Source organism: Cryptotermes secundus, unplaced genomic scaffold (assembly GCF_002891405.2).
Source record: "Cryptotermes secundus unplaced genomic scaffold, Csec_1.0 scaffold468, whole genome shotgun sequence".
In the NCBI taxonomy this organism is placed as follows: Eukaryota; Metazoa; Arthropoda; class Insecta; order Blattodea; family Kalotermitidae; genus Cryptotermes; species Cryptotermes secundus.
In genome coordinates this window covers 3,028,750-3,056,367 of record NW_019721526.1, presented here as the reverse complement: position 1 = coordinate 3,056,367, position 27,618 = coordinate 3,028,750, and the positions used below count along the sequence as shown (strand labels likewise).

General features: G+C 39.0%; 2 protein-coding genes across 8 annotated transcripts in view; both read right to left on the bottom strand.

Moving 5' to 3' along the window:
- Nucleotides 1-5,605: 5,605 nt before the first annotated feature.
- Nucleotides 5,606-7,748, bottom strand: LOC117283191. The gene is made up of 2 exons (XM_033755849.1): nt 7,446-7,748; nt 5,606-6,166 (listed from the first exon to the last, which is right to left on the bottom strand). The coding sequence occupies exons 1-2, from the start codon at nt 7,613-7,615 to the stop codon at nt 5,989-5,991; spliced, it is 348 nt and encodes a 115-aa protein (XP_033611740.1). The 5' UTR covers nt 7,616-7,748; the 3' UTR covers nt 5,606-5,988.
- A 399-nt stretch (nt 7,749-8,147) lies between these two features.
- LOC111875528 (copper-transporting ATPase 1) overlaps nt 8,148-27,618 on the bottom strand; it is a 151,423-nt gene continuing 131,952 nt past the window's right edge. For 6 of the 7 annotated variants that reach the window (XM_023871853.2, XM_023871856.2, XM_023871855.1 and 3 more), the window contains 2 exons: nt 12,684-12,848; nt 8,148-9,946 (listed from right to left, as the gene is read on the bottom strand). In XM_023871853.2, coding sequence (XP_023727621.1) covers nt 9,802-9,946; nt 12,684-12,848 — 310 coding nt within the window. In that variant the 3' untranslated portion in view covers nt 8,148-9,801. Of the gene's footprint in view, nt 9,947-12,153; nt 12,222-12,683; nt 12,849-27,618 lie in introns of all 7 variants that reach the window. The other variant, XM_033755848.1, reaches the window with a different exon arrangement.

Here is a 27,618-nt window from a genome sequence, read left to right as displayed (position 1 = left end):
CTAGATTCATGTATATTAACTTGGCTCTGACCATTGATGCTGATTTGCCATTGCATCCCCTTCTTCGGAAATACAGCTACATCTGCAGCCAAACTATCAAATCCCAGGCTGAAAGCCCGGGGCTGTGGCAGTGCTGTGCTCTTGAAGGTTATTGAAAGTTACTGGAACAATAAGTACAGGGTTTTGTTTGCATTTCCTACTGTACCTTCAAATTGTACATTAAGTATTACTTCATGTATATTTACTTGGCTCCGCCCCTTCATGATTCATTACTTCATTCTATTCCCATTCCACATGGACTTGAACCCGTGTTCTCGTGGGTACAAGCCAACTGCTTTACCACTGAGCTAATATTTGTCATGACTGCTGTATTCAGCACACGTTAAACAGTTTGGTACAGCCAGTCTTGAGCTTTATAGATACCATGACTGGTCTTGTAAGGATTTATTCTACATTTATTCTGATCAGGCTCTGATAGTTGTAAATTCACTGCACATCAGTTTATATGCAAATTCAACTAGTAGATGTGTTGGCCTCAGGGACGAGGCAGTGAACTTACCTTCTGAAGGTTCCATGTTCACGTTCACAGGGAACGTGACCGCAGCTTTTTATGTGTCGAAGTGAAAGCATTTTTACTTACCTCCATAAACACTTCCAATGTGTATTCTTTCAACATGCCAGTAAATTTTATTTAACGTTTTGGTGTTCTGAAGTATTCAAGATAGGTTTTTTTATAAAAAGACAAGAATTTTCCAGAATTTACTCCTAATCCAATTATTTTTTTAATATTATTCATCCCAGACATTAAAATTCTTAAATATTTTCAAATTATTTGTTAACTGCATTTACAATGCGACTCTTATGGCATATGTTTTGTACGTTCTCATATACTTCATTTTATTTACACCCTGTACATATTCTGAGTGCGGTGCTGCACTGAGCACAGGGACAACTTTACTTGTCTTTATTTCTTTATTGGTTGTATTAAAGCCATCAGCACTCAGTTGGGGACATTCAATTCCAGTCATTCCTGACAGCACGATGTAAAGCAGAAATATGTAACAGCGAGGATGAAGGCTAACTAGTTGGCTGCATTTTCACAGATGCATACAGTCACAGGTGACCTCAAACTCTGTTCAGGACATTAATGTTCTGCCCATATTGACCTGCATTTTCCTGTGACAACGCAAGGCTCGCAGCAGATCAATCTCTCCTGCATCAGGGGAGTCGACTGACCTGTATGGATCTATCAAATAAAACCCTTGACAATGTGTGTAAAATTCTTATTTCCCCTTACATGTGTCATCTGTATCTGTACAGACATCCTTAGGGTGTACACATAACAGGTTTTCCTAAAACATGAAGCAAAAGATATAATCGGCTCTGAAGAGTGTTTATTAAAATAAATTATAAATATCCCACCCAGAAGGATCCAAACAGCCTCATATACATCAGAATGTTTATATTTGCTTCAGTGTATATAATTTTTTGATACAATGAATGTAAAATATCTTGCAACAGTGTAAGTCCCAAACTGTCAAACATTCTATGGATTATGTTACAATTCAACAGTGATTCATATTGCCTTCACTATGCTGCAACCCATCTGTCTTTATCATGGCCAAGTTATGGCAGTCATACTTCCATAAACTTGTATTACAGAATTCTACATCAATACGATTCCTAATTGTCCACTATGGCTTGTCAGATTATTGAGGAATTAGCTGCCAAGAAATTTCTAACTGTACCAATTAGAAAAATGCCTTAACATCTCCCCACCAACCCCCAAAGCTGAAGCAGTTCCTATCCAATTTATACTTACAATTACCTTTGCAATCAGACAGCAACTTACATATCTTACACAGACATTCTGAGTACCATGTTTGATTTGATGCTTTCATGGCGATGTCTATAAGTAGTTCAGGGTCCTGCATTGTAGCAATGTGTAGTTTGGAGATGGCCCAATGTTTAGGAAGAATGTCACCTCCAAAACGTGGGGCTCTCTCTGAACTACATGTTGCTACAACTCAGAATGCTGTACTCTCCATTCCAAGTACCAGCCGTAGCCTCTTCACTGTTGCCATGCAATTCAGGAGTATCGACAAACACAGAACACACAACTCTCAGTTCTCAATTCCTACAACTCCCATGTCAAATCAAAACCAACTGTTATCTACTCATGACTGTGTATTCCCTGTATGTGCAATTACAATGTATACTATCTAAGTGAACAAGTCTTCGGCTAAGATCATCCATAGGAATATGCCTGTAAACACGAAGATTTCAGTCTTCTGGGATGTGACACCATGTAGTCTGGTACAATGTTACCAACACTTCTGAGGCATGTGAGGCCTCCATCTTCAGGGTCTTATCACTTTACATGTTCCTCCAAAGTGGTGGTAACATTCTACCAGTCTACATGGCCTCACATCTAAGAAGACAACAGTTTTTCAAGTTACCAGGTGTTTAGAAAAGTCCACTATCAATTAATCCAAACTGCCACACGCTGATACTGTATGCAGATGAGAGCCACAGTCTACATGATGAGTTTTGGGAAAGAGATATCATTGGCTGTACTTTATTCGATAAAAACTAGCAAAAGAGAGGTAAGGTGCAAGCATACAGAGTCCATTTTACACATACACAAAAACTTTACCAAACGTTTGTAACTTCTAACACTTCTGTAAGACATACATGAAAGTAATTTTGTCCAATCGAAGTGGAAGCTGATATAATGCTTTAGACAGGTTTCACTGTGGAACTCCCATACCACACTACATCAAAATGCGTGTTGCCTGCAAGAACTGCAACATACAACAATGGGAATATAGACACAGTTCTGTCACAGAAAATGCTAAATTTTCTGAGCTACGAATATCAGCTTTGTCATGCTATCATTACACGCACCAGCAGTATTAATGACCTGGGTGTTTTCTTTGATTCAAAGCTACATTTTCACGCACATCTTAATTACATATTTTCTGAATGCATAAAGCTTTTAGGCCTTATTCACTCCATTACCTATAGATTTTCCTCCCTGGAGTGTTTGTATGTACTATACTTTACTTTAGTCAGGTCCAAGTTTGGAACTCCATCACTTAGACTGATACCAATAAGCTTGAGCACATCCAGCAGAAGTTTGTGTCCATCTATTTTTATCGTTTTTACCCTCATATTCCATATACTTATACTGATGCTTTAGAGAAATTAAGTCTACATTCTTTACATAAATGGAGACATCACCTTGATGCACTTTTTTTTGTTCAGGTCTTTTGTCTTAAATCCTGCCCTTCTCTTTTGGAAAATGTTAGCCTTCATGTTCCTCCCAGCAATCTTACGGACTTCTCATTGTTTGGTGTTTGTCCCTCTAATAAACACTGCCCTGCTCGATTCGCCTGTGCTGCCAACGCGGTGGGTAAAGATCTCGACATATTTGCAATCAGTACAGTTTCTGTCAATCACATTGAACCTGAAATTGTTAATAATATTTGTTAATACTCCTAATATTACGTGTGTGTATGTAGGTACAATTTAAATTAAATTCGCTTAGTGGGGGGTGGAGTCCAACTGGGTCAACTTGGTACGGCGGCCACTGATTGGACTATTGTAGCCTTCCCCGGGTGATTATGATGGAGAATTTGGTAGAATGAAAATTGGCAGGGGAAACCGAAGTACTGGGAGAAAACCCGCCCCAGCGCCACTTTGTCCACCACAAATCCCACTTGATCAGACACTGGCTCGAACCCAGGCCTCCACGGTGGGAAGCCAGAGACTAACCGCTTGAGCTATGGCGTGGCCTGTGTATGTACGTATATTAGTCTTGTTTTATTTTTCTTGGAATTATTATCAATTTATTGCCATTATATACTCTCAAATTTTGTATTTTGTTTTTTTAATTATTTTTGTGTATTTCTATGTACTCCTGCTGACCTTTTAACTGGTCTCTGTGCTGTTAAGTTTGCACATAAATAAACATGAATTGAATTATTATTATTATTATAAGGATGGTGAGCTGCCACACAAATAAGTAAGAATTAATTTGGTTATTGTTATTATTATTAACTTCTATGTGTGTATGTATAGGTTTGTCCTTTCTCGCCACATAATAGCACAACCATTCAAAATGTACTTATTTTATTTTTCTCACCTGTTAACGCTAACTTCAATTTTTATTGGAATTATCATTAATTTATTGCCATTAGGTAGACTGTCTTATTTTGTATTTTGTTTTTTTTTAGTTATTTTGTGTATTTCTATGTACTTATGCCAACTTTGTAATTGGCCTCTGTGCTGTTAAGCTTGCAAACAAATAAACATGAATTGTATTATTATTATTATTATTATTATTACACAAGTTGGCATAACCACTGGAAATTTACATATTCAATTTTTTTCTCCTGTCAATGATAACTTTATAGTTTTTCTTGTAATTATTATTAATTTATTGCCCTTGTATAGAGTGTCATATTTTGTTTTTTAATTATTTTTGTGTATTTCTGTGTACTCATGCAACTTTGTAACTGGCCATTGTGCTGTTAAGTTTTCAGGTAAATAAACATGAATTGAATTTAATTATTAATAACATTAATTGCATGAATGTGTCTTTGCTCCAGTGCTTAAATTTAATTAGTTTTATATACACTGTGCAGTGTCTGTAATTGGCCTCTAACAGAAATGAGTACCAGCAATCTTCATGGGGAGGGGGGGGGGTAAAGGGTGACCAGCGCGCAAGGCTGACAACCTTCCTGCCATTGGTGAGCTGATTGCCTAGAGAAAATGTGGGAGCCTCAACATCTGACAACCCTAGGGGCCTCCACAGCCTGTTACAGGGATAGCTTTACCTCTCAAGTTCTTTCCTTTATAAGGAAAAACAGAACTACTATGGTTTAGTGATTACTCCTTACAATATCCACCAGATTTGAATATACAAACAATTTTACACAGCATCAGATTTTAATCTTTCACAATGGTGAAAAATCTTATTCTGGTCTCCTAAGTTATGACACTGTGTTGCCTGGTAGATGGTTACCAGAGAACATACTGCCCCTGGCTTCAACAGACGAGCAGAAAACTTTGGTAACCATGTCATAAGCCAGAAGACCATGAATGAATTTTACGTAAAAACTGATATCAGGTATAATGTTACATTGCAGCATTCTGTTGCACTGCTGAGATCTGACTTTGCATTTTGCTTTGATGCCGTCTGTGTGCAATGTCAGTTCACATTTTTTCACAGTCTTCTCTTTGTCATCACTACATGTTTTGGCCTAACCTACCATCTTCAGGTGTACAGGTTGTTGTGATCATGGAACCTGCTGCTCACTGTAATGCTGTTCTGTTTCTGTTATGTAGAGGCCTCCGATTTCACCCGGTTGTGGGTTAACCATCCGTTTTTTGTTTAGGTGTCCTTGAGCTGGGCATATTTGTTGTGCTGTGGTTGGGCATCAACACAACAAATTCCTGCCCCAGCAAGAATATTCAAGACAGTCACAGCCAAACAAAACCATGAAGCAAACACCAGCTGCTCAAGGACACCTAAATAAAAAAACAGATGACTAACCCACATAACCAGATGCAATCTGAGGCCTCCACATAACAGAAACAAAACAGCATTACAGTGAGCAGCAGATTCTGCAATCAAAACAACCTGTACACCTGAAGATGGCTGGTTGGGCTGAAACACGTAGTGTCAATAAAGAAAAGTGAATAGTAACCGATGTTGCGCATAGAACGCATCAGAGCAAGACACAAAGTCAGATGATATCACGCATATGCGTTACCCTCCTTCATGCAAACATAGTAAAGCAAGAGAGGCAGTTTGTTGGACAAATAAGTATCAATCCTCTGGTCACATACATCAAACTGACATTTCTTCCTGTAATACTGTAATAGTAACTTCCTGTCATGTTTCAGTCTTGACATGCCCAGATTTTCACTTCAGCCTTGATATGTACAGATTTTCATTTCAGTCCTGACATGAACATATTTTCACTTCAGTCTTGACATGCAGAGATTCTGGTGGCATAGCCAGCCATGCCTGGATGATAGGACAGCATAATGGACGTCAGAGAAATGCTGTACTTGCTCATTATGACTGTACAGCAACAAACTCCTTCCTCTTATAGCAGATGAGTTACTTGAGGTCTCGTGCCGCTGAGTCGCAGGCCTGAAACAATTACATGATTCCGATTTGCATGCGAATCTGTATGTACAATTTCAAACTTGATCCACTTTTAACTTCAACAAAATGTAAAACTTCTATGTGGCTTGCAATGACACAAAAAATTTATGGTTACATAACATTCCTGCGTGATAATACTTGTTCACATCATCTTAAGTGGCTATTTTCGTTCAACGTAATGCATGACTGTATTTTTCTTTAATTTCGTGCACTTACCTTCTGCAATGTAAGCCAGTAATACTGATCCTGTCATACTGTGGTGGTAGGTGAGACCGGTTGCGACGGTATGAGAAGAGAGAACGACGACCATAAGAAAACTATTGGGATGTTAATTAAATTGTTTTAATTAACGTAAATTTATTTTAATCATCACAATATCGCGTTCGCACGCATTACGAATTTTTGACATACAGTGCAACAATTTTAGCAAGATCATCATGATGGCCGGATATAGCCGAACCATGTAATGTGGATGAAGGGTGACTACAGTAAGTTGTATGTGAAGTAAAGTATATATTAATGAAACAGGAAGCTTAAATACAATATTAGGAAAAGAAAACATTGGGTGCATCCGTTCTTCTGTAACAATTTAAACTGAAGCACTTATATTGTTTCAAAAGGATTTAATCTGGATCCAGACTCTTTCATCTCATGAGAAATTCTTTCCCAGGCAAAGTCTATTTTTTCCCGCCTAGCATATTCTGGGTGGCGTTTGCCATACATACCAGGCTCTTGCTCAGTTAACTGCAGAAAAACAAAATTAGCAGCTTCGTCAACCTTTCGTGTCACACTAACAAGCAAATGAATCACTGAAGTTACTAGGAAACCACGCGGCAACACAATTGTGAGGATTGTGAGAAGGCTGGCACAGTCCGTTGCCTGAAAATTGATTTTGTCAATCTCCCCGCGATTGGCGTTGCCGTTTCCTCAATTTGCGCTGCTCCATGTTGTAATACGTTCAACTCACGCTAACAATTCTCGGAAATTGTAGTTGCGTTGCAGTTGCTAGTTTCCTTTGTGTGCCCACAGTTCTAGTTACAAATATTTAGTCACTGGTTTGACATATTTCTTATTAACAAAACCTATTGGATAATCTCCCCACGTTTCACTATCGTTTAGTGCAATTCAACGTGAGCAACACTGACGGTCCTACAGATGTTGGAACAAAATTTCACTTCACCCCACATCCAAGAGAGCACATCCATTGGTACTGCGGCAATAGCTGCTGTAATTCCTTCGGTGCAAATGTGGGGAAGAGACTAACCTTTCACAGTGCATGATGTCTTTGATGTACTTCCAGAAGAAGGAGTCCATGGGTGTTATGTCAGGACTCTGAGGGCCAATTAAGTGACCCTCCCCTGCCAATCCAACGACCAGGAAATTGTATGTCCAGAGAAGTGTGTACAATGGCACCAAAATGGGCTGGTGCACCATCTTGTTGGAAAATTAGGACCTTAACTTCAGCTACTAGTAGAAATATGGAAAAGCGCTCAGAAAATATATATCTGAATAGCTGTATTTGTCACAGGTGATTTATAAACTGTGGTTTAAAAACGTTTCTTTTTGGGGGGGGTGTAAAAGTATGTAACACCAAAAATTAGTATTTCATAAGAAATTTAAAAATAGATACAGGTGCTACTGATCTATTTGTTTTAGCAACCACTTTAGTTTCTGGATTGTTCACATGACATGGTTAATACATACATTTAAATCAGCTTCCTTTCTTTTCAAGAGGAAAGTGAATTTAAAGAGCCATACGATGGATTGGCTGAAGCGTACAAAAGAGAGAAATTCTTTACTAAGAGGAGATGTACATACTCTTTTAAGTCATAGATTTCATATTTGGGAATCACCAGCATACATTAACAGGGCTTATCTATAGCTAACACATGGGTCCCTACATGACAGCCATGATGATTGAAGTCCTCACTGATTTATGTTTACATTATATATACAATTACACAAATTACAGGATTTGTAAAGGCATTTATTCTTCCCACAAAAATATACAATATAATAGTAAGTAATCCAATTTCAATCACTTCATTACCTGATTTAGCTACTAATCATCAAAACTTCTCATACACAAATTTATATCCTTATTGGCATGTTTTCTTGAGAAACTTACTTAATGACTCTGATCCAGTCTGTCTTTTTCTCTTGGCACATATTCATAAAACAAAGGCCACTATAATGTAAATATAATGGAAGGGTACCCAGTGACCATGACCAATTCTATCAACTGAGATCTGTCATAATTTTTAGAGTCCCTTCGCTGGTATTGCAACTACAGTGACATTAGTTTCTCATATACTATGCAGAATATACATCTCATTTTCATTTGAGGTTGGGATAACTACAGTCTCATATCACTCTTTCTTCACATTGTTGTTTCCAATGATTTGCATAAATTTTAAATAATTTAAATATATGTTGTGTACTTAAAAGTCAAACATCAGGGCGTCTATCTCAATTTATCCCACGGTTCTGTGTACGTTCATGATGGATATTGAGCAAGGAGATCACCTCCATTCCCCTGTTTTTACATAAGTAGTGAAACCGTGGGAAGAATAAAACTAGTCAATGAGGTTATGATAATATCAAAGAAAAATACTGTTTAAAATTAATTCTGATATGCTTATTCAAAATCTGGATACAAAAGTTTTCCAGAACATTACATTTTTGTGTATTTAATTTTGAGTCAAAACAGCGAGTTCCTTTCACGTCGGAATTTATTTCTTATTGTTCAATATAATTTTTGTCAACCATAACATGATGAATGATTTTTTTAGTGAATAAACATTTATTATTATTTGAATAACATAAGTGATATGTACATGTTATGTCTTGCACACAAAAATAATACAGCATAACAAAGGAATGAAATTACATTTTACAAATCTCGGCACTCATTTTTGTGATTGGTGTACTCAATTAAGTAAAATAAAGCTTATTACATGCATTGAGAAACAAAGGTGAAAGATTGTTGTGCTGTGTAATGAAAAATATAATACATGAAGCTGTTAAAGGTGTAAGTTTTCAAAGCCTGCATTTTGCTAAAAATATATAGACTAAACATATTCAAGAAAATTGATATGTGCAAGCATATACACAGAAAACATGGTGGTGTTGATGATGAAAGATGATTGTTCTGAACATTATAATGATAATATAAAGGAACTATAAAGTTCCATTGTTTTCATTCATATGAAAGATATAATGTATTAAAAATGAGAATATATGTAGGACCAACAATGTGAAGATTACCTTTTATAACTTTATCACTGTCTCCTAAATATCCTGCTTAATATTAGAAACAATATCATCCAGCAGTTGGTAATAAAGTAAGTACTCTGTAACTAAGAAATATGTAATGTCTGTGGTAACTTAGAAAAGTGTCAAAGCTGTTAAATATGAGGTATAAACATATCTGTGATGTAATAATAAAATTTCATATCATACATTTCCAATGATCTTGGTAATTGTAGTTTCTTCAGTTTGCAAGTTATTCCTGTTACATTCAGTAAAGAGCTGTGGCTGCAGAGACCAGAAACCCAAACCAGTTTCTGATATACTAGTTTCAAAGGCAGGCACATTAACTGCCAATGATTAATGTTAGTTCAGAGTGGTGTCATTTGCTGTGATGCATTTAGACTTTTGTCCCTGCTGTATCTCCTGAAGTCCACCACAAGATCTATGTCGTCTACATCCTCAGATGGCTCCAGTAAACGACCCTTTACCTCTTGCTTACCTCTGCTGAAGAGTCTATATGGAGGAAAGAAAAATACATTAGAACCATACTACTTAAAGTATCACATCCTTCAGTTACCTCTGGGAAACCAAACTTTGTATACAGAAATCCAGGAGGTTTATTTAGAAAAGTCTCCCATGTGTGCCTTGTTGTTGTTGTCTTTGTTATGTTATGCAATTTAATATTTAGTTCCTCTGTAGAAACCTATGGCTGCAAATTTCATCCCAAGCTTCTAAAGTGTGTTTAAAAGTGTTCTTATAAACTTATAAAGAAGAACAACTTTTTTGTTTCACAAAGTTCTATTTAAATCAAGAGTAACTGGGGTTGATAACTAAAACTGCCTATGGCTTATATTATTATGGGTTAATCTCTAAAGGTATGTGAAAATGGTTAATTAATTTTACCAATTTTATGTTTTATGATGGCCACTGTCTGAGATATTTCTGATACAACAACATTTCAAGAGGTGGCTCAGCTGTTGTCTTCTAGTGATGGTCTGTTATCATAAAATCTTTTTACTTCTTTATTTTGAGCCATGAAGGTATTGGAACTGAACATAGAACATTTTAAAAAACTTGGCAAGTATACCGATGACTCTGAATTACCTTTTGGTCTAGGTCCATATGGGGTATCCAGTGATTTCTTAAAAATTTGTGACAATGTTTGATTCATTAAGTAATGTAAGTAAAGCTATACAATTATTGATCTTTTGGAGATTATTCATTGTCCCGTTTTTTAAATTAAGACCAGACTCTGCCTCCATCCTCAGGCAAGTGAAGTTATAGAACAACATATTTCTATAATTTGGGAAATCATATGTTTTGTTAATTTGCTGCACATCTTTATGGCTGAGAACAAGCTGTAAATAGAGCATTCCAGACATATATTTAGGAGCTGCTCAGGTTGAATCTTGGCTGACACACTGGCAATTCTAAGTTCCCATGGATATCCTCAGTTTATTTTGGAAAAAGCCAGGATTGAACCTTAAGTAGGATATGACTACTTTCTCCATATCCTTTCCATGTCACCATCATCAATCTCTCTCTACCAAAGCATCTGTGCCAACATAGTGTCATTACATAAGCAAAGAAATGCCTGTGAGTGTGGAATATGTACATTAGAAATTATAATTCAAGAGAGTGGAAGAGCCCATTCTTCCATCTAACTGTGTACTGTATATTTTCAGTTAGTCAAGACAACACACTTTCAGGATACACACATTTTAAAACACAAGGACACATATACAAAATACACTCACCAAACAGGATACTGAATCTTAGAAAAATAAAAATTTAAAAAAATATGAAGTAAACTATAAAATAATGGACAGTAGACCAAAAAAACCAAGGGTCTTCATTAAAAAATTGTCAAATGCAAGTCTCATCAGGAACAAGTTGTGTGTTCTGTTTAACATCTGTTATAACTAAATTAACATTTTCAAATCGTGCTGTGTGGTTAGTGATTAAATATGTGTTTCACTCTTGCATGGAAGCAGATTGCAGTTAAGGGGTATGTGTTTAAAGGTAGACATATGTACAAATATTCAGCTGTTATAATACAACAGCCACAACATCAACTATATTTTATGGATGAACCAGGTTCCCAGTCGATTATCAATCTTATGGGTTCCACACAGACACACTCTGATGGATGTTTGTCTGTTTTTCATCACTGTCAGTTGTACTACTTGTCTCTGTTTTCTTCCCAGATTGGCTGCTGTGCCATAGACTAGCTCCCCATGCAAGTCAAATATTTGTAGCTTAAGAATTCTGGGAAGTGAACCCAATAAATATCAAGGAAGGATTTCTAAGAAAATGGAAGCAAAGGTTGAGTAATGGTTATCTGGATTAAAAAATCAGTGTTACAAATAGAATGTGTAAATGCATATGCACACACACTTTCTTTTTAATGCCTAGTTCTTCCAGGAAGGGTTATAGATTGATGGCTAAAATCGGAAGCAGAATATATGACAGTTGCTTTCTTCAAATCCAAAGGAGATACACAATAATTAATGTCTGACTCCAATTTCAAGGTGCAATTATGATATGGTTGGTTTATGCCGAAACAACACACAAGCCAACAGTGTACAAGAATTTGCAAAGTAGTGGTGACATTAAATGCATCCATTCCATTACACTGAAAATAGGAAATGCAGCCTCACAAAACTAAGGTCTACCCTTGAGGTTCAATACATGCTTCACTGCACACTCCATGGACTTACAGCGCATCTAGAGCTCATTATGGACCAGCTGGCTGGATTTCTTGCCTTGTGTAACAAAACCCCATGAACTGCATTGAGACAACAGTAGTAAGTTTTGCTAATTACTATAAACAGCTATGAATTATGAAGTAGTATGGAATACAGATATGGGATCTCTTTTAAGGTATTATCCAGTCAATGCTCAAAGTAAGCATAGCAACTAGTGTTTCAGTCACTAAAACAGGTTCAATGATATCAGACTCTTCTCTGGCATAGTGGGTCAAATATTTTTCACAATACAGTGTAACTAAAATTTTGTTTCAGGTCTTTCTTCAGAAGGTACACAGTTACTTAAAATAATGATAAACCGCTACACAGCACTGCACAATTCCAAACATTCATCTATTTCCAGTACCTATCTGCACATGCTATAGAAGATGAACACTAATTTCCACATCTGGCAGTACAGTTGATTTCAGACTGGAAAACAATTCTTCACACAACAGGAATGAGTATAATCTCATTCTGATTATTTCAGTTCCTCTGCTCACCTGCTAATGGTACTACTTGTTGAGCGTGAGAATGAAGGTTTCTCTATATCATCAAGTCCACGATGTACTGATATACTATCAAGCTCTTGTAATGCCGCATTCCTTGCTGCTACTGCAGCTGTGTATTCGGAGGTCTGTAGTGACCCTCGTGTTGGCTTTCGGTATCTGAAACAATGTCAGTGGATGGATAAAGGTGACAATCATGTCAATACTACCCAATATAAGTGTAAACATATGACCTTATACTGCAATATATATTGTCAGTGAATGAGGTACAAGCTTCAATATCGCTCCTTCAAGTGTAAGCAATTCTCAGCTGCTTCATTGTTTTTCCCTAGTCTGATTTGCAAATGCGTGACAAACTAATGTAGTTACTTGACAATCTCCTCCCCTGAACTCTTGAATTTTAACTTAAGCATAGGGAAGAAGTCAACAGCTGACAAGAGTTTTTTTGACAATGACTGTGAAGAAGTGTTAGAGCTGTAAGACCAATACAATTATACAACAGAAATGAACAATGGTTTTCTAGGTGTCTGTTACAACGGTTGATGCATTACATGAATATTACATTGGACACTGCCCATTGTTTTGGGAATATCTGATGCACACAATATTTCAAACTGGAACAGTTTCTTTCATCAGGTGTAAGGAGACTGGAAAGGCTGTCCGAAGTAATCCAGACTAGCTCTTTCTAATGGAACAAACTGAGTAGGATCCTTTCCCCTTACACCTAATAGCTGACACATATAAAATTTCCAAAGAGTTATGTAAACCAAATATACTCGAGATAATGGATGATGTCCAACACAATATTTCGATAAATTGAAAAATTCAGCCCAGGTATGGCATTAACAGAAATCTCTTGTTTATTTACACATAATTTGTGCCTATTCCATATGTACATGAAGTGCACAGTAAACTGAAATATTAGCTAGATAATAAGGTGATTGCAAGAACCTGAACAACATTTCCCATTATGCAGTTCTCAACATGATTACAAGACAAATATAAAATGTCCATATAGAAAGTTGAATCCAGGGCACTCATTTGTAGCCTGCCATTTACTGTCACAGTTCTATCTCCACTGTAAGTAGATTACACTTCAAGATGCAAATTTTGAACTTCATACTGATAAAATAATTCTCCAGCAGAGATCATACAGTATTCCTGTACATTCAAATTTAGAGCTTGCGCCTTTAATTACTGATCCTCTTATTGAAAATACATTTAGCTCATGTGATACTTATGAGCTGTCCATTTTATTTCTTTGCCTGTATACTTCTTCCATTTTAGTCAAGGGTATGAAGTTTTCTGCTCTATTTAATCTATGACTCATTGGATGGTGGATTATAATATCTCTATTTGGGAGGAAAGGGCAGTACATTTATGCCAACCCACAATATAGGTGTTCAAGCTATCACAGTTTGTGTCCCCTTGTTAAGGCCTTCTTCATATTCCTCCTTACATCCGTCCACCACTCAAAGGTTCATTTAGAGCCACTATTTCCCACAATTTGTCCACTCTTGGAAAAGGACCCTTTCAAGGGCCTCATACTCTGTCACCATACCACTGCTTCCATGACTGGCCTACTCTTCAACCCTGGGGATGGAGGCAATATGTTGTTATGTGTCGTCATATCCCAGAAGTCATCTTTATAGTCACCACTGTAAGAACGTCATATCTTCCACATGTTTGCTGCATTTGTCCGGTATTTGGATATCAGCCTCTGGGACTAGAACAAGCTTCTGCCTCGCACCATCTGTGACCTTGATCCAAACGAGGTCACAAATGTGGCCAGCATGTCCTGATAATTTAAAGCTTCTGATATCAACGACTTCTACCGAAAAATATTCTGAATCAGTTCAAGGACAGAGATTACCTGAAGGTAATGTGGACAAGAGTGGCCGCACAGTCTTAGGCATGAACAGCCTTCGCCTGCTCGAACACTGGGATTGTGGGTTCGAATCCCACCCGAGGCATGGATGTCTGTGCGTTTATTCTGTGTTTGTGTTGTTCTGTGTGTAGGTAGCGGCATTGCAAAGGACTGATGCCCCATTCGAGGAGTCTTACCGAATGCATATAGATTAAGAAACTGAAAAAGTGCCCAGGGTCCATAAGGGCTTTAGAGCCATAGACATAGATAGATAGATAACGTGGAGAAAACATCAAGAACCCGGAGATCCAGAGAGTACCGATATCTAGTCGTAAACGTCACAGAAGAGAAATCGATGGGATCCTTTGCTCGCTCTATCGAGTACCAGGCATACCTGCATCAGCTGCTATGAACTGCAAAGGGATAAACTGATCGAAAGTTAAACTATTTTTTGTTAAACGGTAACGGAAATTAACACTGATACGAATATAAATCTGTGAAGCCTATGTAAGAAAATCAAGTTTTTGGGAAAGCGGGTTGATGTCTCCCCTACTGACCTTTGTGGCGTGTGGAGGCATCTTAAAGTTGTTTAACAGGTCCCTGAGTGCTGTCATTCGGAAAGTGACTACAGTAAAACATTCCACTTGTGCAAGTAACCGTAAGATGACGTCACAACAAAGAAGACTTACTGTTTTCTTTTCAGAAGAAGACCCCTACTAAGGTAATGGTAAAGTTGTCCCTGTCCTTAAATAATTAAACACTACGACATGAAGGCATACGAGTATAGAGGAATCGATGCATAGCTCCACATTCTCTTGACCTCGGCACTAGTTGGAGGTGAGTGGTCAGCTTCAAGCCCCGGGCGCTTTACCCCTGGCACTCACTGGATAGGAGGCTTGGTGGACCCAGAGCTGGTCTGGAAGACGCGGAGAAGAGGAAATTGTTGATCCCACCAGGATCCGAACCCCGACTCCTCGGTCGTCCAGCCCGTAGCCAGTCGCTATACCGACTGTGCTATCCCGGCTCCATGAAGACCCCTACTGACTTTATTCATTGCATACGAACGCGTGGTTTAATTCTTAGCGCTCCTGACACACATTCCAATACTCCACGACTCAATTTTCGGCCCCGAAGCCCGATATCATGACAGAAGGTTCGAGTGTTTTCTTCAGTCCCCCACAGACAAGCGCTCGGATAACATCTAAAGATGGAAGAGACCGTTCTTTGCGTATCCCTCAGAATGAATCAAACACATAATATTCCTCTACTCGAAGTCACATCACTTGGACGTCGTTAATAAGGGGCAAAACAACTCATATTTCAATTATGTTCATATGACATAAATCTATAAAAGGAAATTCCTACTGTTTACGGGCCTTAAGGGGGTACAGTACTCACTTATATGGACAGAAAAGAATCTCAACGTATGTCCAGAACCACTGCCTGCTAAGATAAAGTCGATGTTCGTGTGATCTCTACAGCAGATGCTGCATGTGGTTCCCATGCATTTGAACACAGCTTTCAGCTCTTCGTGGCACAGAGGTGCGCACTCTGACGGAGATTCCTCGTTTCATTCGAATCTCCTGAGAGGCATTCTCTATTCGCTACTGTAATACTTTTATGTAACTGATCGGCACTCAATCCACCGAAGTCTTTCGTTGTTCCAACAGTCAAAAATTCAGCGGATTAAGGTCAGGGGATGACGCAGATCAGTTTACTGGGCCTCCGCATCCTATCCACTGTTCACCGAAAGTTTGGTTCAGGTGCCGTCAGACACTAGGAGAAAATGAGGTTGTGTCCCATCATGCATAAACCACGTGTGTTGTGGTTGATGAAGAGGCACATGTTCCAAGAACACTGGCAAATCATTAAACAGAAACCGATGGTACACTGCACCTGACAGTCTGTTACGTACGACAGCTGATTTCCTAAGATGCCCACCAAGGCACTGATCGCCCATATCTGAGCAGGCACTGACTTCTGGACATACGTGAATGTTGACTGGGAACGTTTTTGGTCACGAGTACTATACCCCTTAAAGCCCGTAACCTTTTCTTAGCATCCTGTATAGGGGTAAGTATTGCAGCCGTCCCAAAGAAACCAGCCTCCGGGGTCCTCCTGTGAGCCGACTCGGGGATTCCCGCAGTTGCCAGTGGTGTCGATAATATGTTTGCCACGGCAGTAACATGGGGTCTTTTTCTTAGGGATACGGGTTGCGTTAGTGATTGGGGTGGGAAACGCACTTTGGGAGGTATAGATCACATGACCACGATGAAATAATAGGACGCTGGAGAAAGTAGCATAACGAGGAGTTTCATACGTGTACTCTTCGCCAAATACAATCAGAATGACAAAGTCAAGGAGGGTGAGATTGGCAGTGCATGTAGCATGAAATTGGATAAGAGAATGCATACGGGGTTTTAGTGGGAAAGGCAAAAGTAAGGAGACCATTAGGAAGGCCTAGACGTAGGTGAAGAACAATATTAAAATGGATCTCAGAGAAATAGGGTGAAGAACAATATTAAAATGGATCTCAGAGAAATAGGGTGGGGTAGAATGGACTGGATTAATCTGGCTCAATATAGGGGCCAGTGGAGGGCTGTTGTGAAGAAGGTAATGAACCTTCGGGTTCCATAAAATGTTGGGAAATTCTTGAGTACCTGAGCAACTGATGGCTTCTCAAAAAAAGGACGCAGTTACATGGAGTAAGAAATGTATATAAATTAGTAATTAGAATAAATAATGTCTTACTCCATGAAAAAACTGCTTTATTTAGTAAAAGCACGACCGGTCTTACTTGTGTCTGGCTGCAATAAACCTCTTTATAAATTATAATATTTAAAAGAAAGCGGCGTCATTAGGTTTCTCCCAGAACTTCATGGCCAACTTCTCTCAACTCGATTATGCAAGTTCTTCCGCATTACAAGCACTGTCGCGGCATTCAGCATCAGGAAAACACATACAGTCGGTCCGAGGAAGGAAGTATATTATCTGTGGTTTGAACTACTCTATGACGGGATTGCTTGCCGCGCATTTCATCATCTCTCGCTGTGGAGTTATGTTTTGCTGAGATTTTTTCGTTGAAATTGCCAATATTTTTTATTCCAAGGACGTTTTCAAAGCCAAAGTCGCTAGCGAAGATATTTTCAAACCAACAACAGGGAGCGACAGTTTACACGATGTCAGTAATGATAATGGAATTAAAATAGGAAACCTTGCCACATCTAACAATCTAACTGCCAAAAGGACAATGTTCACTCATCGTAACATTCATAAGTTTACGTGGACGTCTCCCGGTGGAAAGACATGCCTATCAGATTAACCATCTTTTGATATACAAAGTAAAGTAAAGCTAACCCTGTAACAGGCCGTGAAGGCCCATAGGTTTGTGAGACATTGAGGGTCCCACATTATCTAGACAATCGGCTCAAAGATGGCGGTAAGGTTGTCAGCTTTACGCGCCGGCCGCGCTTTACTCCCGTGGAAAATTATTTAATTAATTCCTGGTACTCATTTCTGTTAGAGGCTGAGTGAACCCCAGGGCCCTAGTGCGGATGGAAGGATTAGGTCAAATGAAAAAAAAATCCAGTGACCTCATCGGGACTTGAACCCGCGACCTTCCGGATTGTAGCATAGGCCCTATTTTGATATACAGGAGAGGGGATTGACGTGTACTTGATGTCCGATCTGTCGAGGGAGCAGACTGATATACCGACCACTGTTTGGTGGCGGAAAAATTGACGGAGAGATTGGCAGTATGTAAAGGAGCACCATAAAAATGTTATATGGGGAGATTCAACCTGAAGAAACAAAAAGCGGTAGAAGGTAAAGAAAAATATCAGGTTAAAATATCAAGTACATTTGCAGCTTTGGAGAACTTAGATGTTGATTTGGATATCAAGAGAGCATGGGAAAAGGACAGAATATAAAAAATTCAGCCGAAGAGAATTTAGGTTATTACGAAACTGAAGAAGCGTAAGACATTGTTCGACGAAGGAACTTCGGAACTATCAGCTCAAAGGAAACTAACCAAAGTGCAATGGTTACAAGATCCAAGCCAAATATTAAAGGACAATACGAACAATGCAAAACGTGAAGCTGGTAGACATTTCGTGAACAAAAAGAGGGAATATCTGACAGATAAAATTAACGAGCTTGCAAAACGTAGTTCAAACAAGAACATTAGAGACTTATACCGTGGAATAAATTAATTTAAGAAGGGTTACTAACCTAGAGCTAACTTGGAGAATGGCGATCCACTTGCAGATTCGCGCGACAATTTGAACAAGTGGACGAATTACTTCTCTCAGCTACTGAATGTATACAGGTTCAGTGATGTCAGGCAGAAGGAATGCACATAGCTGAGCCATTAGTACCTTCGCCTACTCCTTGTGAGGTTGAAAAGGTATAAATCGTTGGGTAGTGATCAAATTCGGCACAAGTGATTCAACAAGGAGATGAAACATTACGTCCGGAGAGCCATAAACCCATTAACTATATTTGGAATAAGGAAGAGACAACTCAGAGGCAGCATCAATTTACAAGAAGGTTGATAAGAGAGACTGTAATTATCACTGGGGAACATCACTGATGGGAACTTCATGGAAAATTTTATTCAATGTCCTTCTCTCAAAGTTAAGCTCATGTGTAGATGAAATTATTGGGGATCATCAGAGTGCGTTTAGACATAACAGATCAACTACTGTTCAGATTTTTGCATTCGTCAGATACTTGAGGCAGGGAGGGCTATTCATAAACTTCAAGAAAGCCTATAATTCAATTAGGAGGGAAGTGTTGTACAATATTCTCAATGAGTTTGGAGTCACCCATGAAACTAGTTAGGCTGATTAAAATGTGTTTAAATGAAACCTATAGTGAAGTCTGTATTATCTGACACATTTCCTATTCAAAATGGTCTGAAACAAGGAGATGCTTTATCGCCACTGCCTTTCAACTTTGCTTTAGAATATGCGATTAGGGAGGTCCAAGAAAACCAAGCAGGACTGAAATTGAATGGGTCACATCAGCTTCTAGTCACTGTTGATGATGTAAATCTACTGGGAGATAACATAAACACCATAAAGAAAAGCACAGAAACTATAACTGATGCTAACAAGGAGACTGGTCTAGAGATAAACACAGAGAAAACTAAGTACATGTTCATGTCTGCGTACCAGAATACAGGGCAAAATCATAACATAAAGATGACTAATAGACCTTTTGAAAATGTCGCAAAGTTAAATTATTTGCAATCGATAGTAAGACATCAAAATTTGATTAATGAGGAAATTAAGAGCAGCCAAAATGAGGGTATTGCTTCCTACCATTCAGGTCAGAACCTTTGGTCTTCTCATCAGCGGACGCAATTCGAATCCTATACCTACGGACTGCAGATCGCGCACTGCCACTAAGGTTATGTGCTCGGTATAACTATCAAGTGCCCACGAAATAATCAATTCGTAACATGGAATCAATTTATGCTTTGTTTCATAATTTTACTACAGGTGACGACAGAAAAACACCATAACTCCACCGAATAGATACAGGGAAATAACGGAGTGATTGTGCATGATACAAGAATCAAATTCAAGTCTTCATTCAAACCACTGCATACGTTGTGCTCGCTTATCGCCGAAGCCAGTTCAACACGCTGAAATGCTACACCCTTCAATGGACAGAAAACTGTGGACTACACCTGCAGCACTGAAAAGCGGATACAATGTGACGACGCTAAATGTTGTCGATGATGTACAATGTAAGCTACAAGAAGTTTCGTCCGAACGCGTGTTCGACTGCATCGCTTGAGTAAAAATGTATTCGGTCACCAATTGTGACCTCGGGGTTAGTGTATTCCCATAGTCTCTTTTGGCCTCAAGAAACACAACGTTTCGGAGGCTGACTCAGCTCCCCAGTCCGAGATAGACCATACAATTAACCGAAGAGAGTAGCAGTCTAACGTCTACCCGATGGCCGAAGCCGAGCCAGCTTCCGAAACATCGCGTTTCTTGACACAAAACGAGAACACGGAAAATTTCCAGTATATGTGTTAGTTTATCGTCAATTTGTTAGAACCAATAAATGGTGTGAAAGAGACTGGACTTGTGGGTTAGATATGACCTTCGAAAGAATAAGTAGCAACGGTAGCAGTGACGAAGATAATGATAACAACACCAGACTCAGTTTCCAATCGTCAGACATCAAATATTTGAGTCAGATCATGCAATTAGAACCTAACCACGCAAGATGAACGTCTGAGGCGGGGAAAACCACATTTCCTGACCCCAAAAACATGCATATAATTCAAGTGTCGTACAAATGTGGAATGAAATGACGCCTGAAAGCCGGAGTGGTCAACTGCTAAACAACGGCCCGCCACTAAATTTAACACACGTTCCCGCGGCAACTAATAGACGCGGAATAGTCCATCGCTACACAACGGCTCACAACTAAATTAATACACGTACCCGAGGCAACAAGCAGTAATGGACGAAATCTTCGAGGTGATGGTCTCTCTTCGGTTCGCCCCGAGTTAGAGAGTTCATTCGGGAATTCGTTCGGAATCCCGTGTTGAGGCGAAGTCGAATTCCTCCACTGTAGCCCTGCGAGTCGTACGAGGCGACGAAAAGGGAAGTCTCGAATCTGAGACAGTAAAATATGGTCGCAAGTCCCACGGGACTCGGACCCGAGAATGACTGCGCTGGTGGGGACCAGCAGCAATTGTAAACGACAGACCTGTCCATTCCTCAGAGAGAGTGCCCCACATCGACAAACCTGCAACTGACTGACAGTAATAAAAATATGGTCGTAAGCCCCAGAAGGGTCCTTTATTCCAAGATAGACTGACCGACTGACCGTCGGTCGTAACATAAGACACTCACACTCAATTCATTCGGAGTCAGTCGTAAGAGAACTCAGAGTTCAGTAGTTGAATGTCGACAGGCGAATATTCATTATCAGGAGGCGCCTAGCGAAAACTCTGCAGTGGAATAGCAATTGTTGAAACCTGTTACCCGGCAACTACTGGTAAAAGTAGACATAGAGAAGACTTTATTTTCTGTACTATAGTTATACGTGGTAGTAAATCAGCGAGACTTTTTATTTGTAGTTAGGACCTGTGAGTGTTCAATTAAATCTATTCATCTGTCCAAACCACGTCTATAGTCACTAATACACGTGACAATATGACCCGAATCCCCGGAGACGGGATTAAATGCTCACGTATTGCGCCCAGAATATTTTAATTTAGGTTTCGAGGGAAACCACGAAGACAACCCGTATACTAAGCAGTCCCGCTACTGGGGTATATACACGTTTACACAATAGTGTTCTTTCAGTTAGTGGTTAACGCTAAATGCTTGTTACACGCTCTGGTTCTGTAAAGAAAGTGACACTAGGTGGGAGGCAACGAGGTATTATTTACCGATACAAATCTTTGGTGCAAGGCTTATTAACACTACATACATATATCACGTAACACAGAGTCAACAAACATTTTCCTTATTTAGTTAAACATTCAATATATTGAAAAGTAAGTTTCAAATAAAAGCAGCAGATCTTAATAAGACGAATGCTTTATACAACGCGATGAGCTGTATTTGATAAAGTAAAATTTGGGCTTCAAGTAATGCATGGATAACTTACCGATTGCGATGAGATAAAAAAAATTGCCTCACGTGCTTCCAGCATGGACTCAGAATGCCAAATTATCATAAAAAAATAACCAGTTTCAAAAATTAAATAAGCCCATTCATAATCTCGTGACGATCAACACAGATAGCGCTGCTGTCATAACTAAGAAAAACGTTGTCTTAATTGGGTTCTGCAAAAAAAGATTCTTTCTCAGTTACCACTACGTCATTCATCTGCAAGCTCTATGTACAAAAATGATCGATTTTCAACATGTGTTGAGTGTTCTGAAAAAGACTGTAAACTCGATCCGTGCTAGGCCTATTCAGCAGAGACTTTTCAAATATTAGACGAAAACAACGGGCATTATAGAGACTAGGTATTACATACTGAAGTCTGTTGACTGAGCAGAAGAAAATGTTTACTCAGGTTCCAAAAGCTTCTTCGAGAAATGGTGGAATTTCTTCAGGACATATGTGAACTGCCTTCAGAATTAAAATATTCTCGGTGGTTGCCAGACCTTGCTTTCCTCGCAGATTTTACTGGTACACTAAGTGAGTTGAGCAGAGCTCCAAGGCGAAAACAAGACCATCTTTAAGATGACTGTAACCACTGCGGACCGCCTCTGTGGTCTAGTGGTCAGCGTTCCTGGATACAGATCCAGAGGTCCGGGTTCGATTCCCGGAGCTACCAGATTTTTTCTGAGAAGTATTGGGTCTGGAACGGGTTCCACATAGCCTCATGAGGATAATTGAGCCGCTATTTCTTTGAAATAGCGGCTCCGGTCTAGAAAACCGAAACCAACAGCCGTAGGGATTCGTTGCGCTGACGACGCGACACCCTCTATCCGCAAAAGTTGGCACGGTCGGTATAGTTCGCTTGAGGACTAAAATCACGGAGTTTGTAACCACCGCTTCTTTCGAGTGCTGAAGTTATGGAAGACAGCTGATGAAAGGTGAGCTAGACCACTTCCCAAGTGTTCAAAGTCGCGCCGACGGTACGATTAGTGCGCCTGTGCATTGACAAGCTATTAAAGGAATTTGAAAGAAGACTTATAAACTGAGCATATTAAGCTCACTGCGTCTTTAATTACTAATCCGTTTCAACAGAGGGATTTACGTGAGAGCGCTGAACTTATTTCTTCTGTGTTCAAGGCAAATGTCGGCGAACTAGAACTTGAAATTAATAATTTTCAAACAGAGTTATCTTAGAAAACAAGAGTGAATGACACAGATTTCTGGAATTTAGCCATAAGCGGGAGATCAGTTGGAAGTTAGTTTTAGCTTAAGCAGTATTACTTTATGCTCCTGAAATATAAATAACTTGCCTCCCAGACAAGTCAACTGCTTAACGACGCTATCAGAATCCAGTACATATTACGTCGGATGGTATAACTAATTAATTGGAAAGGATCCAGAAGGAAGTAATCAGGATTTAATCGACGTATTAGCCTGGAATTTACGTGTAGGGTCTGAGGAAACCCAAGAAAGAGCTAAGTCAGGATAGTCGGCACCCTAGCTGAGATTCGAACCGAGCACCTTCCGAATACGAGTCTCGAGCGACACCTCTATAGCGACGTCTTCAGCGAAGAGGGATATAGTGGCCACGTAGCGTAAAAAATAGTATGATTCCTTTTCTGTTAATAAAACTGGGACATAAACAGTTAACGTCTGTTTCTTAAACGCTCAAACTTTACGTACGAAGTATTATGCGTAACAAAAGTTGCCTACAATAAGCGATTTTCGCTGTCAAGTCGAAAATCGTTATGGTTCATGAAATATTTCTACTGACACATGCGAACATTATATATAGACATACGTCAATATTATTATATTAAAATATAAGACGCTATATTTCATACAAGTACATACGAATATAAGCAAACTTATTTCTTGTTTTTAGTGTCACGGAATGAAAACGGAAAGATCACGTGGGAACAGAGCCGCATGAATCATCGACTTCTGAAACATAGGAATTCAGTGGTCAGTCTCCTCACTCAGTCCGCATTCCGGTGATTCCAAATTAGAATATATGTCCAGTCGCCGCTGTTCTAAGGCGTTCCCAGGAAAATGCCGGGACAGTACCTTCATCCGTCAAAACAAAGTGATTATTGCTATACGAAACATTTTCCTTAACAGGACAAAACTCTGCATTTTACCCTGAGTGAATTTATGAATTTCGTATTATTTCCCTAAACAGCATCAAGCAACTGATCTTTGTAATATTTTGTGATATATAAATTAAATTTTTAAATACGACTTAGTTAATTCCAGGCTTCAAAGGATTAAGGAAGGTCACAGCTGTTCCTTCCCAGTTCATAATTGCGTTCTACCACCAAACGCCACATAACCATTCTAATTTATAATCTCCAAATGAACAAGACTGATGAAAACCGCGAAGAATCTAGGTTAGGAAGTAGAACTCTGGGCAGAAATTCGTATTCGGGGTATCCCGAATAAACTGCAACTTCCAACGTCACTGCCATTTCTGAAAATGGATCGATTTCATATCGATTGCCCAACAACGATGTGCTGTTTACCGGAAAGCAGCGGTCCATTATAACGCTACTACATGGGTCTTCGTCCTTGGTGAGGGCAATTCTAGCGGGAAGACAGCAGTAAAGTTAAAAAAAAAAACATACCTGCCTTGCGGCGGACATGTGCCACAGACATCGCTAGCAGTAGCAAGCAACTCACCATGACATCCAAAAGCAAAACAGTTCTCCTCCTCGTACTCATCAAATCTGTTCTCCAGCCAACAAGCCAGTCGATCACATTCGAAGGAGAGGGCACCACTCATGCTTCACCGACGTTTACAAAATTCTCTGAATCGGAACTCAAGTGTTTTCAAACGGGTAGCATGTTTTATGAACCTGAGGGCAAGTGCTATAAACTGTTACAGTCGGGACCCTGCCGTAGGGGTCAGTGGTTAGTGCTGGATAAAGAAGAAGCGGTCACTGGAAGTGGAAAGCTGCGTCCTGTATGCCAACCGTGTCCCTGTTGTGATAAAGCTTTCAGGGCTGTGTACTGGCCAACAGATGGCCAATGTCACAGATTACTTCGTGAAAGCAAACAATTATGTCCATCTCCAGGAACAGTGCTCCACGTTGATCCATTCGGAGAAGGCGAATGTGCCTGTGAAAAACAGCCTCTACATTCCAGGTGGGATGTGAAAAATGAGGACAGCGAAAACGCTCCTTGCTACCCGTTATATCAACGTGGTCCATGTGACAATGGATACATTTTCGTTCCACATGAAAACTCTACATCTTGTGAGAAAGATCCATGTTCTCAACAAAACAACGAAAACTCTGAAGCCAGATTTGTAGCATGGAAAGATGGCAACAATAGGTGTTATATGTTAGGAAGCAAAGGCCCTTGTCACCCACATGGTGCAACAACCTTTAATATTCATCCTGTCACGCTAAGACCTGCTTGTATAAACAGAGCCAATCAAATTGTGGATTTGCCTGCAACGTGTGACACTGATCAGAATGGAGACTGTCGGAAAGAGATCATATTGCCTTCACAGACACAATACCTCAATGACTTAATTCTATCTGCAAAGAGGCGACGAGAGAAGAGGAAGGCCAACCAAAGCAAGTATTAAAGCTTCAAAGGGTCTCCGGAAGCACATGAGGTATATGTGATATTTACAGAGATTGGGCCTCTCTTGACACAAAAGTGGAAACTGCAGTGAGAACATTGCAGTTGGACTGTGATTTGTAATCTTAAAGCACACAGAAATCCTTGCAGGAACATACATATCTATGCATACCATTTAAAATCATTTTTAAATCACTCTCCAAATATCTGTAACATGAAAGAACACTTTTCTTTTTCTTAAATTTAATCTGGGGAAAAGATCTAATTACTGAAAGTACTAACATATATGTTGACAGCACAACTGATCGTGTACACAGTTCCTATCAACCAACCGTTTCACTCCCCTACATACACTACTGGTGATGAACACATCCCTTTCATATTCTACATCAGTGTCAGCAGTACCTCCAGTGAGCAGAATGAGACAATATATTACATTCAGAACTATTATTTAAACATAAACCTGCAAAAACCATGGCTGTCACTGTAGTTCAGAATCTAAATAACCTTCCTACTGTTTGCCATACTTATGAAATCAAGAAATGTTTCAAGGAAACGTTATAATATTTAAAGAGAGAAATGTTCTATGTCATGTTACATACATTTTCTATATGTGGAATCTAGTTCATGGATGAACAGGGAAGAATGAGCTATATCTATGGCTTTTTGACATAGCTCTTTGTTCCATAAATGTACCTAAAGGCAAGGCAAATGTAAAATGGCTGGAAAACGCATTTGTTGCAGCTTTCTTTATACATGTGTACATGAGGTGAAGAATGTCATTTGGAGACATGTCTAATGGTCCTTCAATACCTAAATCATCTTATGGTCTTTGATGATCCTGTACATAAAATATGAAAGCAAGATCTCTCTCAAACAAAAACGAACATTTTATCTCTTGAAACATGAACAGAACCAGAATATTTATCAGATAAATTTACAGAATTTAATATGAGAAAATTTTCTATGCACTTTGCATTACAATGAGCCATTGCTTTAACAGTGTTATAAAGCCTGATTTTATCATTAATAATGCACATGTGCATCCTTCATTCTTTTTAAATAACAGTGAAAAACAGTAAGGTTAAATATAGAAGTACTCATAAAATGGATATTTCTACAATTTTAACCCCCTGTAGATACCTCTATGTGTTACATTCAATATGCTGAAGTAATCAAAGTTTTGTATGCACTATATTAGATATTAAACCTATGTATGTATCACCCTTCCTCTGCCATACTTTTACTGTATGAAAATATGAATTACAGAATTCAGATTTACAAATGATGCAAATAGAGGTAGTACCTAACATGGGCATTGACAAGATTATTTAGGAGGGAGGACAGAAACTGTTTAGAAACTTATATTTGAGCCCTATGAAGACTATTTTTACTGCATTAAAGAAAAAATGCTGGTTGCTTTATATCATAACTCAAAATACATATGTTTGAACACAGTGAGAATGTAAGTGCAAATACACTAAGTTATAGTAAAAGTTACAATACCAGCATCACTGGGACCCAAGGGTTGCCAGATATTTAATCTACTGGATATAAGGGCATTATATGTAATATGTACCTTAGTATACCCAGCAACTTCACAGACAGGCCTAACCATTCCATTTTTCACTTGATATCCTGTCCTGTTTTCCCTGTTCCCTTTTTTTCATTACATACATAACATGGTGTATGCATAATGTCAAAGAAAACCAACAACGCACCAATATATCAGTCTTTTAATCACCAATTAGTTAATCAGTCAGTGCGTGATTAACAGAGCTTTTGAGATCATCCAGTGCCAGATAATGTAGCTTTCACTGCATTTCTTTAA